This window comes from Pleurodeles waltl, chromosome 2_2, assembly GCF_031143425.1.
Source record: "Pleurodeles waltl isolate 20211129_DDA chromosome 2_2, aPleWal1.hap1.20221129, whole genome shotgun sequence".
In the NCBI taxonomy this organism is placed as follows: domain Eukaryota; kingdom Metazoa; phylum Chordata; class Amphibia; order Caudata; family Salamandridae; genus Pleurodeles; species Pleurodeles waltl.
In genome coordinates this window covers 1,161,256,141-1,161,276,798 of record NC_090439.1, presented here as the reverse complement: position 1 = coordinate 1,161,276,798, position 20,658 = coordinate 1,161,256,141, and the positions used below count along the sequence as shown (strand labels likewise).

The following is a 20,658-nucleotide window of genomic DNA, read 5'->3' as shown; positions in this document are numbered from 1 at the left end:
AAGAGAGAAGGGACATTCCTTTTCATCATGGAGACCCCTGATGTAGATGAGATACTGGGCGCTGTCTGCTGCCCCTCTGCCCTTGATGTCCCCACAGCAGCCGAAATCACAGTAACATTCGGGGAACACCCCTGCCACCAAAGTCTGTAATTTTTTTTATATATACATTTTTTTTTTTTAATATTTCTTTATTGTGGTCTAGACATGAAGGTTAAAACATTATTACAGTTAATGACACTTCCGCTCAACCGTATGCTTTTCGGGGTATCAGTGTTCACAAAATATACAGGATAAAGAACTAGTCTGGTATATAAACCGCTGTAAAATGGGAGATTCATAATATATTGGTCTATTACAGCATCGTTGTGTCTCTCCCCGGTGGGGAAACGTAGGGCAAGCAAAAAAAGAAAAATTACAACATTATTTTCTACTGCAAACATTTCTAAACCTCGCCCTCATGATGTCCGTACAGATCGACATGGAGAAGGTATGAGCTCGGTCCGATCTGTAAATACCCGTCCGACGAGGGGGGCCGCTCCCCGAGGAAGGAGTCATGTGCTTGGGGGAGGCGGGTCGTGTGCAAGAAGTGTCCGCTCTTTCGGGGTACAGCTGTATCCGCCACTGATAGCAAGGGTGTGTGCAGCAAGATCACTGACAGCAAGGGTGTGTGTGCGCCACTGACAGCAAGGGTGTGTGTGCGCCACTGACAGCAAGGGAGTGTGGACCAAGATCACTGACGGCAAGGGTGTGTGGACCAAGATCACTGACAGCAAGGGTGTGTGCGCCACTGACAGCAAGGGTGTGTGCGCCACTGACAGCAAGGGTGTGTGCGCCACTGACAGCAAGGGTGTGCGGACCAAGATCACTGACAGCAAGGGTGTGTGTGCGCGCCACTGACAGCAGGGGAGTGTGTGTGCGCGCCACTGACAGCAGGGGAGTGTGTGTGCGCGCCACTGACAGCAGGGGAGTGTGTGTGCGCGCCACTGACAGCAGGGGAGTGTGTGTGCGCGCCACTGACAGCAGGGGAGTGTGTGTGCGCGCCACTGACAGCAGGGGAGTGTGTGTGCGCGCCACTGACAGCAGGGGTGTGTGTGCACCACTGACAGCAAGGGTGTGTGTGCGCCACTGACAGCAAGGGAGTGTGTGCGCCACTGACAGCAAGGGTGTGTGGACCAAGATCACTGACAGCAAGGGTGTGTGTGCGCCACTGACAGCAAGGGTGTGTGTGCGCCACTGACAGCAAGGGAGTGTGGACCAAGATCACTGACAGCAAGGGAGTGTGGACCAAGATCACTGACAGCATGGGTGTGTGTGAGCCACTGACAGCAAGGGAGTGTGAGCCACTGACAGCAGGGGTGTGTGCGCCACTGACAGCAAGGGTGTGTGCGCCACTGACAGCAAGGGAGTGCAGACCAAGATCACTGACAGCAAGGGTGTGTGTGCGCCACTGACAGCAAGGGAGTGTGGGCCACTGACAGCAAGGGTGTGTGTGCACCACGATCTGCCACTGACAGCAGGGGTGGGTGTGCCACTGACAGCAAGGGAGTGTGTGCCACTGACAGCAAGGGAGTGTGTGCCACTGACAGCAAGGGAGTGTGTGCCACTGACAGCAGGGGTGGGTGTGCCACTGACAGCAGGGGTGGGTGTGCCACTGACAGCAAGGGAGTGTGTGCCACTGACAGCAAGGGAGTGTGCGCCACTGACAGCAAGGGAGTGTGGACCAAGATCACTGACAGCAGGGGTGTGTGCGCCACTGACAGCAGGGGTGTGTGCGCCACTGACAGCAAGGGAGTGTGGACCAAGATCATTGACAGCAAGGGTGTGTGTGCGCCACTGACAGCAAGGGAGTGTGGGCCACTGACAGCAAGGGTGTGTGTGCACCACGATCTGCCACTGACAGCAGGGGAGTGTGTGCCACTGACAGCAAGGGAGTGTGTGCCACTGACAGCAAGGGAGTGTGTGCCACTGACAGCAAGGGAGTGTGTGCCACTGACAGCAAGGGTGTGTGTGCACCACGATCTGCCACTGACAGCAGGGGTGGGTGTGCCACTGACAGCAAGGGAGTGTGTGCCACTGACAGCAAGGGAGTGTGTGCCACTGACAGCAAGGGAGTGTGCGCCACTGACAGAAAGGGAGTGTGGACCAAGATCACTGACAGCAGGGGTGTGTGCGCCACTGACAGCAGGGGTGTGTGCGCCACTGACAGCAAGGGAGTGTGCGCCACTGACAGCAAGGGAGTGTGGACCAAGATCACTGACAGCAGGGGTGTGTGCGCCACTGACAGCAGGGGTGTGTGCGCCACTGACAGCAAGGGAGTGTGCGCCACTGACAGCAAGGGAGTGTGGACCAAGATCATTGACAGCAAGGGTGTGTGTGTGTGTGTGTATGCGCCACTGACAGCAGGGGTGTGTGTGCACGCGCCACTGACAGCAGGGGTGTGTGTGCACGCGCCACTGACAGCAGGGGTGTGTGTGCACGCGCCACTGACAGCAGGGGTGTGTGTGCGCGCCACTGACAGCAGGGGTGTGTGTGCGCGCCACTGACAGCAGGGGTGTGTGTGCGCGCCACTGACAGCAGGGGTGTGTGTGTGCGCGCCACTGACAGCAGGGGAGTGTGTGCCACTGATAGCAGGGGTGTGTGCGCCACTGACAGCAAGGGCGTGTGCACCACGATCTGCCACTGACAGCAGGGGTGTGTGCCCGCCACTGATAGCAGGGGTGTGTGCGCCACTGACAGCAAGGGCGTGTGCACCACGATCTGCCACTGACAGCAGGGGTGTGTGCGCGCCACTGACAGCAGGGGTGTGCGCGCCACTGACAGCAAGGGAGTGTGGACCAAGATCACTGACAGCAAGGGTGTGTGCGCGCCACTGACAGCAAGGGAGTGTGGACCAAGATCACTGACAGCAAGGGTGTGTGCGCGCCACTGACAGCAGGGGAGTGTGTGTGCGCGCCACTGACAGCAGGGGAGTGTGTGTGCGCGCCACTGACAGCAGGGGAGTGTGCGCCACTGACAGCAGGGGAGTGTGTGTGTGCGCGCGCCACTGACAGCAGGGGAGTGTGTGTGCGCGCCACTGACAGCAGGAGAGTGTGCACTGCTAGCTCAGTTAAACATGGCGGTGTCCTCTGAACCCCGGCTCGTCGTGTGAGGCTGAGGAGTGTGAAGTACTCTCAGTCCTGGATCCGTGACCCGCCTCTCGGGCTAGTGTCACTGGAGTCCTCCTATCGCTGTTGGGTTCATGGAGGTCCCTCGTCCGGTTTAGCCTCCGCCTTCTCTAATAACCTGGCCAGTCGGGAGGGTTAGCGCTAGGTGTAGCGCCTGAGGTGCGAGACTGACGGACCCGGTGCTTTGGTATTATATACATGGCAGGTCCCTTAACCACGTGCTGGTGGATGGATCGGGGGCTATCCAGCGCCTAGCTACCAGGGCCCGATCAGTACATGTATGAAGTGGTTTGCGGGCTCTTGTACTACAAGTCCCAGAAGGCATTCCGTGGTACCTGCAGGGGCCGCAGTATTCGCAGCTTCTGAAATGAACCGCGTCACCTCTTCTCAATGTCTCTTTTTGAGGCCATTCCCACACCATATGGGCAAAGTTTGCAGCCGGAGAGAGACAGCGGGGACAGGCATCAGCTGGGCCAGGGTACATTTTAGCCACGTACGTAGGACGTCAGAAATGAAATTGCGTGTACTTCAGTGTAGAGTTGATATAGCTCAGTTGGGGATTTGCACACATTGCCCGTTGTTTATCCGTCATCGAGAGATTCAAGGCCTCGCGCCAGTGCCCGCGCAGAGGTGTCCCTGGGAGGTCCCCATCCATGCCCATGGCCTGGTATGGACCGGTGACTGCCCTGCGCCCTCTGCCGTGGGTCAGTAATGTTTGACGGAGTAGGGATGTGTCTGGTTCATTGTGTGTTCTGTGCCAGGTGGCGTGGAGGAGGCGAGTGATTGTAGCAGATATCAGAAAGGAGCCTTGCGGGGTGCCCTAGCCGTCCACTAGGCTTTCAAAGGTTTTACGGATTTTACCCGTAAACAAATCTCTCCATGTAGTAACTCCGGCCGCCGCCCAAGTGGTCCTGTCCGGTCCCTTTATACGTGACAGGTGGTACCCAAACTGGAAGTTCCGGAGTGTATTTGGGGGGGGGAGGTCCCCTTTGGATTTTTGTAAATATTTTACCAACAAGATTTGGCCACTTTCATTAGAGCATTACCACCTCCCTGGGGTAACTTTCATTAGAGCATTACCACCTCCCTGGGGTAACTTTCATTAGAGCATTACCACCTCCCTGGGGTAACTTTCATTAGAGCATTACCACCTCCCTGGGGTAACTTTCATTAGAGCATTACCTCCTCCCCCGGGTAACTTTCATTAGAGCATTACCTCCTCCCCCGGGTAACTTTCATTAGAGCATTACCACCTCCCCCGGGTAACTTTCATTAGAGCATTACCACCTCCCCCGGGTAACTTTCATTAGAGCATTACCACCTCCCTGGGGTAACTTTCATTAGAGCATTACCACCTCCCTGGGGTAACTTTCATTAGAGCATTACCACCTCCCTGGGGTAACTTTCATTAGAGCATTACCACCTCCCTGGGGTAACTTTCATTAGAGCATTACCTCCTCCCCCGGGTAACTTTCATTAGAGCATTACCACCTCCCCCGGGTAACTTTCATAAGAGCATTACCACCTCCCCCGGGTAACTTTCATAAGAGCATTACCACCTCCCCCGTGTGACTTTCATTAGAGCATTACCACCTCCCTGGGGTAACTTTCATTAGAGCATTACCACCTCCCTGGGGTAACTTTCATTAGAGCATTACCACCTCCCTGGGGTAACTTTCATTAGAGCATTACCACCTCCCTGGGGTAACTTTCATTAGAGCATTACCACCTCCCTGGGGTAACTTTCATTAGAGCATTACCTCCTCCCCCGGGTAACTTTCATTAGAGCATTACCACCTCCCCCGGGTAACTTTCATAAGAGCATTACCACCTCCCTGGGGTAACTTTCATAAGAGCATTACCACCTCCCCCGTGTGACTTTCATTAGAGCATTACCACCTCCCCCGTGTGACTTTCATTAGAGCATTACCACCTCCCCCGGGTATCACCGCCTGAGTGCCAGTCCAGTATGTGAAGGGATGATAGCCCCAGCTCGATGGTACTTTGGCTAGCGGTCCGGCGCATGCGCAATTGCCGTTGTGCTGCAGCGTGATAATGGTGATAATTTGGTGCACCCGGCCCTCCGCGGGCGGTAGAGGCACATAGGTTAGTTAATGCTACGCGTCAACGTCCTGCACCCCAAATTATCGTATATTATATTGGTTTTCCATGACCAGGTTCACACCCATAGGGTAACGCATATACATATGCAAAGCTCCAAAGAGCCGTAGCCTCTGGCGCTGACCACCCCCCTCCCCTTTATATCCCCTCATCCGAAGTCAGGGGGTCATTTTAGGGCCACCTCCTAGTGGGTCGTCGTCGAGGGCCAGAGGGGACCCTGGAGGCCCCATCCTTGAGTCCGATATTTGAGTGTGAAGGGACGGCTGCGTTGCTCTGTCTTCCAGCGCTGCAATCACTGGGCCCTCTCCAGCGCTGCTTGTTCCTTCGAGGGGGAGATGCTCTGCGTGTCCTGCTGGATTATCGGTGCTGGAGCACTGTCCTCTGCATTGAAAAGTCTTCTGAACTTTGGGGGGAGAGAGGGTAGTTATACCCCTCCACTCTAGCCAACTCCATGCCTCCTCAGGCGTCGCACATAGGAGCTTCACTATGCATTATCCTTAAAGTTGCTGGAAGTCGCGGAGCATATTTAAAATTGTGTTTCCGAAGACATCTCTTAGCTGATAATAAAGAGGAGCGTTTCCGCTGCACATCAATAGTGTAGTCCAGTTAGATATCGACCAATGCATTTTCCACGGGTCACGTGCCCTTTTCACCTTTATTATATAGTCTCTGCCCCTGTAGTTAATAAACATCCGACCACAGAGGAGCTGTGGCCCGGGACCCTGTGAGCCGCTGTATGGACAAACAGGTAGATTGTCTGCCTTACAAGAGAGCTGTTGTCAACCATCCTTCCGGGTAGAACTTCATGCTTGGTCCCTCCACTTGGTCGGGCAGTCCTACATTGTTGCGGTGACATCCGGTTTTCTGGTCCTTGGCCGCCTCTGCAGTTGGTCCACCTCAGGCTGGAGCGCCTTGATGCGTGTGTCAGTCTCCGTGACGTGGGCCTTATAGATGCAACACTGGATTCCATGGTATCTACCCGGCCTTTACGTTTTTTTAATGGTCTTCTCGCATGTGGCCTGTATCAATTTGCAACGCGTCAGTCTTGGGTCCAAGTGTATTTTTAATATCGAGAACTGCTGCGAGTATCTCGTCGAACCTGCGTGAGTGCGCGGCCAATGTTGACTCTAAGGGTTCACCGATGTACATAGTCATTCCCCACTCGGTAAAGTACCGGTGTCTGTGGCCTGTCCTGCTTATTTTGGGCCATTTTGCTCACGATATCTGCGTTTGCACGACTAGTGCACCAGTGCTCGCCAAGAAATCTAAGGTAATGGTCAACACCGCTTGATTGACAGCAGCCGCTCAAATATCAGTTTCATTGTATGCAGTTGGTACAGCCGGTGTTCCCTCTGTAGATACAGCCCTGTTGCAGCGCAAGCTCACCTCAGCAGTGAAGAAGAGGCCTCCCCTCTTCACAGTAGCCCCCCGGACCTCCTTGTGTGCCTCTGGGTCCCTCGAGCAGAAGCTGTGCATTGTGAATGACTGCACCACGCTGGTCAGTCATCCGCCGCACAGGCACACATCACTCCCTCTGGTCGCCGCTCTATCACTTACTGTCGAAAGCCGCCAGCGTCCGGGTGCTCCACACCACGCTGTCTGCCACTAGTGGTCTATACGTGCTAGTGAGGGGTCAGGTTCTCACCTGGCAGCTAGAAGACCAGGCCACTCACCTTTATGATCATCTGACTCTCCACCCGCAAGACTATCACTCGTGGAGGAAATTGATTCCTTTAATGAGGTATTAGTAAGGGCAACAGCATTTCGATGCCGATCCCCACAACCATGTTTTATTTTTGAGACCTTGCGTGAGAGGGCTTAATCCAGGCCTTTATTACTTCTGGTCCCAGGCCTTTAAGAACCAACAATGCAGCTGTTTGTCTCTTCAGCATTCATGAAATCTGCTCCCTCCAGGCTGCAGAAGAAATATAAAGTATCGAACCCGAGTCCTCTCTTCCTGTGGCTGGATCCACCTCCTGATTCTGCTACTCTATCTGCACTGCATTAAGAGCATGCAGTTGCACATTCTTCCATGGTTCCCCTAGATAAGGAGAGCAAGAGGATGGATTGACTTGGAAAAACACATTTGCAGTACAGCTGCAACCGGCATCAAGAAGGCAAGTGTCCGGGGCTACCGCGACAATTCTCTCTGCGACTCTTAAAGATTTACGGAAAACTGCAAGAGAGGACGTGGAGGATCTTCTGGAAATTCTCGAGAAGGAAATGCTGGTGTCTAACCCAAATGTGAGTGCTACGGCGGATTTCTGAGATTTAGCTGTCACGGGATTTGTCCCGGCCGCAATCTGTGGTTAAGGATTGACCATAAATGATGCTCGTAGCCCCGGGATTAGTCTCCTGAATCCCTAGAATAGGGATATTTACATGTTCCACACAACTGTATGAAAATTTTGAAAGAAGTAAAGAGACCTTCCAATAAGACATTACATGCATTTAAGTGGAAGAGGTTCTGCATCTAATGTATTCAAAATAACCATAACCCTGCTAAATGCCAAGAGAAGGTGGTGGTTCCATATATTTTGCTCGTGGGCTTTCACCTACATCTGCAAGGGTCCACCTTGCAGCAACCACTGCATACAAGAAATTGCCTTAAGAAACCTCTTTCTCTATAGAGAAGGATTTTTTCGAGGGTATGAACGTTTTTCCTCTCATTTGGGCTCATTCTGTGCCATCGGAAATGCATATTGTGCTATCAAAGTCAATGAGTCCATCTTTTGAACCTATACATAATCGAACTCTGCAGCATCGTTCATAGACTAACACTTTACTGGAGGCTACGACTTCTGTATGCAGTCGATGAAATCCAACCCCTGTGTTCTCACGAGCCTTACACAGTTTGTCATAGAAACAGAGTTGTAGGGAGTTTTCTTCTGAAGGTGGTGTCAGATTTTCATGTGAATCAAAGTGTTTCATTGCTAACCTTCTTCCTCACCCCACCTGCTCGTCCATTGCTCTCCACTATTCCTATCCCAATGGAAATTGTGTTTTTCCACTTTTTCAGAGGGCCCGGCAGCTGTCTTTTGCTACCTGGCCACTCAGTTTTCAAAAAAGTGTTTTTACACAACAAAAAACGCTTTTCTAGTTCTTTTCAGTTTACTGCTCCAAGTGGTGTCTGCCATCTTGTAATGATGAATAATGGAAAAAAAAATGGTGGTCACACCATTTGGTATGCGTATGGATGGCAGACATAAATCACCACCGGTTCGCATGCATAATGGCCGATGAGTGCAGAAATGTCCAATGCATTTTTTTTATGCTGCAGAATATAGGCAGAAAGCATTGGCAAAGCCAATAGGTCAAAAAGACAACGTATTTGCTTGGTCAGGCCTTGTTAAATTTGTGTAGCTCATATTGTCTGTACATATATTTATTAATGCAGCTATGTTGCATGTTAATCATCATCTCTTTGTAAAGCTGATCTGATGTAAAGCACTCTGGTGCCCTCCTGAGTACAGACCGTGCCATGTGCTGACACTTTACCCACTTAAGATGGTTGACATGCCCCTTGGTAGTTCCATAATTAAGTCCAAGCGTGGTCTTGCGAATTACAGAAAGGAAATAAACTCACGCTTCCAACGCTAATGCAAATATTTTGAGCAACATGCCCTTGTTTTGTGACTGAGGAAGACCCCTGGGTGTCTTCGTGGCAGTCTGTCGCATCCTACCTGTGCCACAGGAGGGTAGTTGCGGCCTCAAGCCGCTTCATACTTGCAGATGTGCACCCCATGGAGGAGGCCAGGCACCCGGCTTTGTCCTTATTCCTATCAGCGCCTCCGACAGTACTGGCATGTGAAGGGTGAGGTGCTTTATTGAAGTGACAGCACGCGGAGGGGCCAGAAAAATAAAATCACCCCGACCCATGTCCCAAATAGCTCTGAGCAGTGGACTCAGCAAGCGAACCCCCCGAAGGAATCCTGAAATTCTTTAGTGTCTTTCCTTCTTTCAGACTTGTCCTTCTTTCTGTCCATCCTTTACCTTTTTCCATCTTGATTTCCCTCTTTCTTTAAATCTTTTCTATGCTTTATCATTCTCCTTTTTTCTTTTTATGCATCCCTCAGTCTCTCCCTCCTTATTTTGTCCTTTCACCATCTGCCATACTTCTTCTTGCCACCTATTCATCAATCCATCCTTTTTCTTTCCATCACCCCTCAATCCATCTGTCTTTTTATCATCAACCTTTCCCTTAATACTTCTCCGCATTCTGTCCATCCTTGTCTCAATCTACCCTTTGCTCTCTACCCTTCCTCTGCGTCTCCATCTAGATCTCATGCATCTGCTCTCCATTGCTTCATTCATCACTCCATACTTCTCTGAACTCATCACCCCATCCATCTCTGCATCCATCCTCTGTCCAGCAGTCCAGCCCTCCTCCTCTTCCACCCACTCCCACCTGCCACTGTATTTATGACTCCTTGAAACTAGAGTCTCTGATCAAGATCAGAGTAACTATAAACAAAAACTTAAATGCTTCAAGTTACAAAACTGTCTAGTGATGCTGCGCCCCACTCCATCTGCTAAAGTATGTGTGTCTGGGGGGTAGTGTTGGGAGGGGGGAGGGGTTTAATAACTCCCTGATGGCAGCACTGTATAAAAAGCATTAACATTTCTGAAATTTCTATTCTAGGACATGGAGTACTCAAGAATGATCGAGCGCCTTCTAAAACTCGCTGTAAGTGTGCTCCATCTCTGTGCATGTCACACGCCTCGCTGTCGCCGTACTGCGAGCGTGTCTGAAGCACATCACGCCTGCTCTGTTGTGCAGGTCACTCTCGCCTCTGCTACTGAAGCAAAGCTGTTGCTGCTCTTTTCTGATGCAAGATGGGGTTAACATTATATTACATTATTTTGCATTTATCAAGCTCTGCAATGCAGTACATTCTCACCTGGGCACCCTTTCTGCAGGCCTAAGAAGACCATCCATTCTACTCTAGGGGCCATTGCTTGGGAACATATAAGAAAGAGGGTGAAAAAGAGTAATAGGCGCTCCTGCCCTCAAATCAAACCACCCATAATATAACACACTACACGGTGCAAAAAGCTAGGGGTTCACCCTCCAAACACCCCACACGACAACACAGATGGTTATCCAAAAATGTACAAGAAGTGATTGCACACGTGTACAAATTGCAATGAAGCAGTACATCAGTCACCAAATAATGATTAAAAAAATATTGTATCCAAAATTATGTCCTTTCTTAAGTTCAGAAACACAGTTTATTCCAAATGAAATTTAGCAGTGCTAAATTTCATTTGGAATAAACTGTGTTTCTGAACTTAAGAAAGGACATTATTTTGGACACAATATTATTTTTTGAATGATTATTTGGTGACTGATGTCCTGTTTCATTGCCATTTGTACACGTGTGAACTCACTTCTTGTAAGCCATTGCTGGAGAGTTTCTTCTGTTGGGGGATAGTTGGAGCAGTGTGAAGTGTTCTGCAGTAGTGGCCAACCAGGGATTACACTTGCACATCTTGTCTACAGTGCACATGTGATCAGGATTTCTTCGATAAACACCCTGCTACTTACAGTAATCTTCATTGCACTCCCCCCTCTTTCCCATTCTGGTCCTGTACTGCCAGGGTGGGCGACAGGCACCCGCGAGCCCTAACGTGTAATTAGTTCAGATCCTCCTCTCTTCCCACGTGGGAGATATCGTGAGGCCTCACTCCTGAGCCTCTGCCTGTTGAGCAGTAAGCAAGTAAATGCCATCAGCTTCCATGGGTGTCCCGGGGAGCAGGATGGGCAAACGTCCGAAGCAGACCTCAACATGGAAGAGTTCGGACTCTGGATAATGAGTCACCTAAAAACCAGTGCCTCTTTGCCCCTCTTCCTCATCCCAGCTTCTCTATATGAGAACATTTTAGTTTAAACCCACAAAAGCTCCCTCACCTAGATAACAAAAGACTAAGGCACCTGTCAACATGCTAGACAACAGACCATACCATAGGTCGCCCTTAGAAATCAATTTGCAAACAAGTTATCAGTTTCTCCTCCTCAATTGACCTTCATTTCCCTCCTAGCTCTCACTCGTGTATATTCATTGTGTCTTGAAGGATTGTTCTTTGGAGAAAAACATTCCAGATTAGTGAAAAGTGACTGCCTGTGGAGTGCATCTTGTACTAGAGGGAGTTACTTGCTGCTCATGAATTGAACAGAGGTCTCTGATGAGGACTCTGATCACCTGCAAAAAGCATTTCCTTCCTTACAGATAGTCTTGATGACTTCATACTAGGTGGGGAGTCTGATGTACTTTGAGTAGATGGATGCATGATTCACTTCACCTCGCTCTTCTACAGGACTGCCATTCTTCGCGCGGCTCGCTGCTGCTAGCGTAGAGCCAAGTGCAGTTTTTCAGGGAGTGATCTTGTAGAGTGGGCCCGTGGACCCTGAACAGGATCTGCAGGGGATCCGTACTGTGCCAAAGCTAGTAGACCAGCTCTGGCTCTTCTGAAAGACTTGAATGTCCTGACCAGATGGTAATATCTTGGATGCTGTAGTCATAACTTCACGTCTTGTTTCATATGTCGCTAAACCTTGACACTTTATCTTCAACTCTTCTGCAGGTTCCAAATCACATGATCTGGCTCATCTTTTTCTACTGGTTCTTCCACTCCTCCATGAACTTTGTAGCTGAACTGATGCGGTTTGGAGATCGGGAGTTCTATCGTGATTGGTGGTAGGTACCAGCTAGAGGGTAGTGAGAACTTAGAGAATGATCTGTAAGAATTTAATTGTATACCAAAGCATAGGTTTAGTCACTGCGGATGAGTGTGTGTGTGATTCTTAATCTGCCTTCTGTCTGTGCTGCTCGCATGCGTAAACTGATCTCCTAGTTCACCAAAACCTTGAGATGCTGTGAGAAAGCGATTACTTTTCCTGTTCTGCCAATTCCAGACCTAGGTGTGATACAAGCTGCCATCGTTGCAGTCCGCTGGTTGTAAAAGAAAAACATACATATATTTAACAGATAAATTGCTTGCTTTTTTTCTCTAATTTTTAAATACAAGTCACAGGTAAATGCGCAGATTTGCAGCAATTTCTGTCCTGATTTTTAGAAAAAAATACTTTTGAGCCTGAAGGGGGATCCTGGAGGGGCCCTGCACCAAAGCTAAGGGTAGGGTTAAAGTACCTTGCCCCCTTTTCTTTTTCTTTCTTTTTTTCTTTTTTAATATTTCCTGGTTGAAGTGTTGGCAGCCAATCAGATCTGTGCTCAAGATTGGGGGTATTAATGAAGCCTTCACGCCTCCAGATACGCAAATTTGGTTTTCGGACACTGAGTTTGCAGTCCTCTCTTGAAACTGTTTCAACCAGTTTCAGCTTCTTCAGGGAAGAGTGGATGTTGGCTATCGGAGCAGTGCAGTGAAGGAGGTAGCCTCTGTCCAAGTCTGAAAAGTGCCTCCAGTGTCCCATCATACATTGGGCTGGCAGGTGCTTTTCTTTTTCTCCTTTCCTCTCCACACTTTTTCTGAAATAATTTTTTTTTTCCTTTTGAGCAGCATTTGATGTCTTTGATAGGCAGGAGTGTTTTTCATAACGGACTGGAAATGAGTTTATACACTAAATGTGAGACTTATAAAACAGCAAATGCATCAAACAAAAACAGTAATTGACTCAAAAATGCTACTCGAAATACTACTACTCATAATTGGGGTGCTGTGAGCCCCTCGCATCCTTGGCTGCAACGCAAGTGCATCTCCTCGCTAATGATTGCTGTAGTCTTGGGTAGCAGATTGTCTCGTCTGCCTTTTTATCCTTCCCCATTGTGCCTGACCCCCGCTCTAATTGTGAAGCAGGCTCTTTGTCCCTTTCAGAAAAAAAATGAGCTCCCACATGTTGTCTCCCTCTCTCCGGCAAGGGCGCCCTCATGCTAGAAAGGAAAATATGCAGCCATGCCTACTTTTTAAAGCAAGAATTGTGATGCAGTGGGCCCCTCTGACCTCACCTGCTTCAATAATTATAACTACTGCCTTGCAAAGCGGGCGGCCTTCCCTGCCCTTTGTTCGAAGTATGGGCTACTCATTCCCCTCTCTGGCATCCCTGTGGGGCCCATAGTAAGGTGTCTCCTCTGTTTCAATTTTTTCATTTCTGAGCATTGCTGGGAGACCCAAAGCAACAGAGCAAGTGTGCACCTGGCCCTAATTTCAAGCAAGGATTGGGGTTTAGTTGTCCCCTCATGCCACTGGGCCATGGTGCCACTGCATCTGCAGCACCAATGAAGCCCACAACCCTGCAAAGCTGGCGGTCTGCTCTGCCCTCCCGACTGGGCCTACACTCCTATGCCTGAGTGTAGGAAGCTGGCTATGTATGCAGTGTACCAGTGTAGGGGGACACTATGCAGAAAGTACAGGTCACCCTTATTGGCTGTTAAAGTATTAGCCCTAAATGCTCTCTCTTGTGGTAGTGTGGGTGAGCAGTTTAGGCTTATCAGAGAATAGTGCTAAGCTTTGGTTGAACACACACCCAGTCCATAAATGAGACACTCAAGAAGAAACTCGAGACCAATTTTAGAAAAATATAACACTTTTATATTGTTTTCAGACACCAAAAATCTTCTGCATAAAGTATGTATTGTTTGAGTTATTACTTTGCACAGTGAGGTAAGTGTTACACAGTGGAGAAGAAACATACTGCATACCAGTAATTGCAATCGAATTCCGGGGGTCTGCTTTAGTGCTAAGAGATCAAGATCACGAGAAATACCAGCAGTTTTAGTTTATCTGCCCTGGAGTGTCTGGGTGCAGAGGTGCTGTTCGGGTGCCTTGCACACTGCATAGTTGGTGAAAAGGGGGCCACTGAGAAACAGGCTGCTGGGGGACTTGGGGACAAGTCCGGGAGCTCCCAACAGGGGGTGGGGTTACTTTTGTGAGGGTCCAGGAGCAGAGGGGCACAGTTGATAGTCTCCCTCTGTCTCCCAAAATAGTGCCCAGCACCCTTCATGCATTGTACCCTTCACAGGCACACATACAACCAGTGCTTGTATGCAGCATAAACATGCTGCACAGCTCTGTATTCACTGTGTGCTGTGCCACATATAGCAGACTGATGTAGACCAAAAGCCGACTTAAACACACAGCAGCAGAACTTTGAATGAGTCAGCATGTAGATGTCACTCTAGTGACAAAGGTAAACAAGCGTTTGCAATGCAATGGGTCTCGTGTTTGCTTGAGTTAGAGCTGTTAGCTATATAAATTCCGAACTGGACTTTTTCTGCCATACAAACTGAAAATAAAAAGTAAAACAGTTGGCGTAAGCGAGCTGATTTAAAGCGCCATGGCTGCCATGAGCGTGAGCGCGAAGGAGACACACAAAAGGAAAAAAGTTCACTCGCAGTCAGTTATCAGCAAACGTGTGATTATCCATGTAACAGGGTCGATGTCCAAAGTGGAAACAAAACCGCCCAAGGAGGGACAAAGAAGGTGCTTAATCCCTCTGCAGGAGGCACGAAGATGTGCAAGACTGCCAGAAGCTCTGCAAGCGAAAAGCAGAATCGGAAGACGTGGCACTCGCTGAAGAGGAAAGATTAAGAAATGCAATTATTCTGCAGAAAAACTAAAGACTGCAAATTGCACAGCTCTAAGGCACCCCAAGAGGACAGTGGGATGTAAAACATCAATGCAAGGGAGCCATATTCAAGTCCGACTTTAAGATAACCATTGACTATGTATTTTTCCCATTTAGAACATTCATATGTATTGTAAAAAGAGGTCTCAAAGATATGGCATGGATCCAGACCTGTTTAGACCTCAGTTACACCATACTGCTTACTCTACAAGATGACAAGTTAAATGCTAGGCCCTCTGCCAAGGCATGCTCAAAACTTAGTCATGAAGTGAGCACATGCACTTCTCCAGTTTGTCCCCAGTACCAGATGCAACTAATGACTTTGAGGCCGGCCTGCTAGAAGCATTCTATTAAGAGGACCACTTGACTCACCATGAGCTCTCTGCGCGGCTCTTCCTACATCAAAGTGTTCGTGTTTCCGCCTTGGAAGCATGGGGTCTTAGAAAGGCAACCACTTGGATTCACAAAGTTTTTACACCATATTATGGTCAAATACTATTCCAATGAAATGTTGTCAAGCAGGGGGTTCCTCCTAAGCAGAACGAGAACCACAGTCAACATATTGTCCGGTTCCATTGAGAAGAAAACGACCATCAGTGATGTTTCTGTAAGCTCTAATTGCTGTGTGCCAGCAGCTGAGGTTATAATGTATATGCCATCCGTAACAATACAGCACGCGAACACATGTGAAAGGAAGAGAGTGGACTAACACCAGTAGTGGTAGGAGGCTTTGAGAAGAAAGAGCATCCTATATATTGACTTTATTGATGGAGGCGTTGAACACTGGAGTGCATTTGGTTCTCAGTACCTACAAACCAAGGACATGAACAGAAAATCTTACTGATGAAAAAATGATCAGCTCTATATTTAAATTACTGCAACATGAACTTACTTCAAGTTGTCTTTAAAGGACTGTACACCTTCGTACGATGCTGTAATGTTACAATGTTATTTTTCCTGCAGTCTTTAAGAGGGCAGGCTAACACCTCTCACCCAAGCCCAACTGTGGAAACAAAGCTACACACTTCTGAAATGTAGCATATTTCTCCATAGCTTTTAATACAGTGGCTCATGGGCTGCATTCTAGGGCAGTGGTTCCCAACCTTTTCACTTCTGTGGACCCCCACTTTCTCATTACTGGAACCCGGGGACTCCCACTGCATTATTATTGGAATCTGGGGTCCCCCAGTGAGTCATTACTGAAAACTAATCTGTTAATATTATTTAATATTCTTAGCAGTCACGGACCCCCTGAAGAGGCTTTGCGGACCTGCAGGGGTCCCCGGTCCGCAGGTTGTGAATCATGGTTTTAGGGCATAGGAACATGAACTTAGGGTTCAAGTACAGGCGCTTACACACTCTGTGGGACAGAAATCTGTTTCCCGGGGTTTACAGAGCATTTGGTCTTTCATACAAGGAAGGTTGAAGAACGTTTTAAGACTGAACCACAAACAAGATTGGGGAGTTAGACTGGATTCACCTAAGCTGGCTGAAGGACAGAAAAGGAGCAAACGCGTACCGACCACCGACCAACCAATCCAGAAAATGTACAGCGCACCAAGAAATAATCTGTGCTTAGAGAAGTGCTTTAAATGGAAATATAGACGTGCGGGTACTCGATATTTACAGTGCCTGTTTGCTCCTGAGAAGTGCCGTACTCATCCACTGTAATGAATTGCATCAGTGCTGAGAATTGCAGGTACTGTCCCCTTCAAATGAAAGAACTGACGGGTACTCAGTACCAGAGAGTACCTACCCAATTAAAGCACTGGCCCTAAGAATATGCAAAATGAGACCTACTGGTTGCAGGTCATGCCTAACACTAACCCAAAGAAGACTTTATGTGCCAGCTACTATCTCTAGGTGGCAGGCTAGAGTCTGCAGAGCTCAGATGCTTCTACTTACTCATCAAATGTTAAACTTTACTGCACTGTTCCAGAGATCTGTAGCAACCCAGCGAAACTAAAAGGAGTTCAGGCACATCTCTTAGTGACACAGAGAGTTTGTGCTCCTATCTTGAAGCCAAGTGGAAAGACCGCATTTTAATTACACAGTATCTTAAAAAGAACCTCTGGGCAGGACTGGTTCTAGGATCCAGCATGTACACTGGGAAAAGTGACTTTGTAATGCTGTTTGTTTGAGAAAGTATTTCATAGTGACCCTGGGGAAGTAGCTGGAACTGCAAACTTGACCAATGTTGAGGTTGGTCTGTCCACTCTAGAAGTGAAGCGGGGCGTGGCTTCGGGCATCAAGGTGGTGGTCGCACTCTGAGAGTGTTCTGGACCCCTCCGTCATCTGCCCGTAGTTAGTGGCCTGACCGAGCTGAGGACGTCATCTTAACAGTCCTTGCAACCCCTGGACCCCCGGGAACATCCGGCGGTGAGCAATTAATGAAAGCGGCCCCCGTTCTCGAGCCGCGCCCGTCCCTGAAAACAAAATGGCGACCGGGGCTGACTTCCGCGGCTGAGCCGGGGCCGGACCGGCGATCCCTCCCGACGCGGCCGCGCTGGAACAAGAGGTGTGACAGGGTAAGGAGAAAACCCTGGAGGGGGTTGAGGCTGCGATTCAAACGCGGTCCTCGCGGCATGTAGGAGCAGCGCTGCGTCCAGGGGGAGAGAGTGCCGTGTGGACGAGGCTGCGGCCGTGCGCCGGCTCGAGGGCATTGGCCAGAGGGACCTGAGCGGCTGCACTGCATCCAAGGGAGACCCCGCTGGCCGGAGCTGGAGCGACGGAGGGGCGGTTGCGGAGAGAGACTCCCTGGTGCCCTGAGTGACGACAGAAACATGCTGGGGGTCCATGGAGTGCAGCAGAGACACCGGGGCAGGACGAGGCTGCTCTGAAGATACTGGCACGACCAAATAACCAGCAATTGAATGGAGGAACTTGGGGCCACCCTCTCCGAGTCCCTGATCTGAACAGGCCTACCGTGGATCGCGGCCACACCGGGAAACAAACCGCGATCTGGCCTAACGGAGGGCGATGGCCTTGAGTGACCTCGTGGCATCACTGAAGCAGCGTAATCAACACCAGGGCCGGTCGAGGCCCTACTGAAGGTACCGGCACGAGGTGAGAACGGGGTGGGGGAGGGGAGAGGAGTTAGGGAAAGAAGATGCCCTGCCCCCCCTTAACATTTAATGGCAATTTACAGCTGGGCCGGGACGGAGCTGGACTCATCGTGGAGTCATCGGATCCCAAAGGTGGAGAAGACCACAACTTGGGCCTGAATGCCTCTCCCCACGCCTTCTTTGTAGCCGTGGTAACAACAAACGTGCAAGAGACCTAGCCTTGATTTGAAAGACTGCAAGAAGCGAGCTACCTGACTCCTGTTTCCGATATCGTGATGGGGAGAGACAAGGCGAACAAACAACCCCCCTCCTCCCAGCAAAAGATTGACCAGTTCACGACGCCGGCGGGCCAGCGAGGAGAGGGAGACAGAGCTAGCGGAGGCCCCGCACCAGACGGAGTGAATGCCATCCTTCAGGTCATTCAATCATTACAGTCTGCTGTAGAGACTAAGATCGGGGAAGTACGAGAAGACGTGGGTCTTGTTCGACAGGACCTCAGAAACGCAGTGAACCGGATCACCGAGGTTGAAATTAGAGTCTCCCAGACTGAAAACAACCTAGCTGACCTCAGAAGTAAAGTGGCCCAGCTGCAGACTCGAACCGGCGAGCTGCACCGTCGTGCGGAGGATGCAGAAAACCGGTCGAGACGCAATAACCTGCGTTTCATCGGATTTCCGGAGGGCATAGAAGATGGCGGGGCCTCTGAGTTCCTAGAGAAGTGGATTAAAACCTGGATGCCGAACCAGTCCCTTTCGCCCTGGTTTGCGATCGAAAGAGCCCACAGGGCACTGGCTCCTCGCCCCCCACCAGGCGGCCCAAAACACCCAATGATTGCGCGCTTCTTTAACTTCAAAGATAGAGACAATATCCTTAAGGAGGCTAGGAGATCGGAAGATCTTCAATGGGAGAACCATAAAATCCTAATTTTCCCAGACTATACCCGTGAGGTCCAGATCCGCCGCCGGTCGTACGCGCACGTTAAGCAGAAACTTAGAGCGATGCAACTTTCATACATGCTCCTCTTCCCCGCGCGGCTCAAGGTCCTCTTGGCCGGGCGAGCGCACTTTTTTGAAACACCTGAAGAGGCTTGGGACTGGCTGACGGAGGAGGGCATCGGAGCCCGAGGGGGGCCCTTGGGACACACGGAGAGGGCCCCTCAGATCGGACCCCCAACACCGGGAGGCCCCCGGAGGAGCCAGAGGCGTACCAGATCCCGGAGAGGGAGACCCAAAGACACAAACACTTTGGCAAATAAGGAGGAAACCCGAGACTCTGGCTCACAAACAGAGAGGAAACCCGAGGACCCTTCTGAGCCTCAGACCTCAAGCCAAACGACAGATGATAACAGCTTGAGCCAGTCCCCGGCCCTCGGTTAATATGACGCATTTGACTCCCGCTGATGGGAGTCCAAAAGACTTGGGATGTCCGACTTACCTATGCAGACCTTACAAGGGTCACTACAGAAGGCGTCAAGCCTCTCTACTATACGACACCCGAGACTTGGCAGGTTACCACTAATTGTAACTGATCCGATTATATGGAGGGGTCCACCACTCCACCCCAAGGACAGTCCTGCTGGCTGTCTGGTTTTGGTTGGGTATTTGGGCGACAGATGCTTCCGGGGTGGGAGTATGGGGAGGGGGATGGTTGGGGGGATGGGCATTTGAAGTTAGCCTAGACAGGAATAAGTTGGTTAGCTTCCTTAATATTTTACTGTTATGTTTGGAATGGTCGTCCCTGGGTCCACAGCCTGACACTCAGCCCTATGCAACACCTATGCAACTCATGCCTGGCACTCATTAACTCAGGTCCTTTCCTGGAACGTAAATGGCCTGTTGGACAAGATTAAGAGGTCAGCAGTATTTAACACTCTCCGCAGATACTCCCCCTTAGTGGTCCTCTTGCAGGAAACCCACCTCCTTGGGACTAGGTGCCCCATGCTCATACGGGGAGGATATGACAGAGTATACCACGCGGGCTTCTCCAGGGGCTCTAGAGGGGTAGCCATTTTACTTCACTTCTCTTCCTGTGGTGATCACAGCCACGCAGGCCGACCCACAGGGCAGATTTGTAGTGGCCACGGGGACTCTTCATGGAACACCGATAAATTTTATATCTGCATATGCCCCCCGACGAGACTTGATGCCTTCTTGCACTCGCTTCGCCGAGTGGTTGTGGGACTGCCCCAAGGGACCACCCTGCTGGGAGGGGACTCCAACGCGGTTCTCGATCCCGATTTGGATGTATCCGGTGAGATTACGGCTAGTAGATTAGCCAGGGCCTCGGCTTTTACTGGCTGGACTGAGAGCCTTGGCCTTTGCGAGGTATGGAGAACCTGGCACCCTAGGGATCGTCGATACACCCACACGTCGGCCGCCCACCGGACGCAATCCAGAATAGACCTGGTATTCATGTCCGCTCTGGACCTCTCGAGCGTCACAGGGACAGAGATATTCCCCCGGGGAGTCTCGGACCACGCACCAGTGCGGGTCCGCCTGGGTGGAGCAGATCCCTCCAGACGCCCGGTATGGTGCCTAAACGCATGGTACTTACAAGACAGACTATACCCAGGAGATCAGAAATCAACTAACTCAATATTTTGATCTGAATCTGGGGTCGGTCCGATCCCCGGGAACACTATGGGCCGCCTGTAAGGCTACCCTCAGAGGGCATGCCAAGCACCTTCTCCGTTCCCGCGAGCAGGACATTAACTCCCAGATCTCTG

The 20,658-nt window shown here is 50.3% G+C and overlaps 1 protein-coding gene across 1 annotated transcript in view; it reads left to right on the top strand.

Moving 5' to 3' along the window:
* Positions 1-20,658, top strand: part of DGAT1 (diacylglycerol O-acyltransferase 1) — a 228,025-nt gene that overhangs the window by 138,143 nt on the left and 69,224 nt on the right. Inside the window, exons 12-13 of the mRNA XM_069221103.1 lie at positions 9,928-9,972; positions 11,871-11,983. Of these exons, the coding sequence (XP_069077204.1) occupies positions 9,928-9,972; positions 11,871-11,983 (158 nt within the window). The remainder of the gene's footprint in view (positions 1-9,927; positions 9,973-11,870; positions 11,984-20,658) is intronic.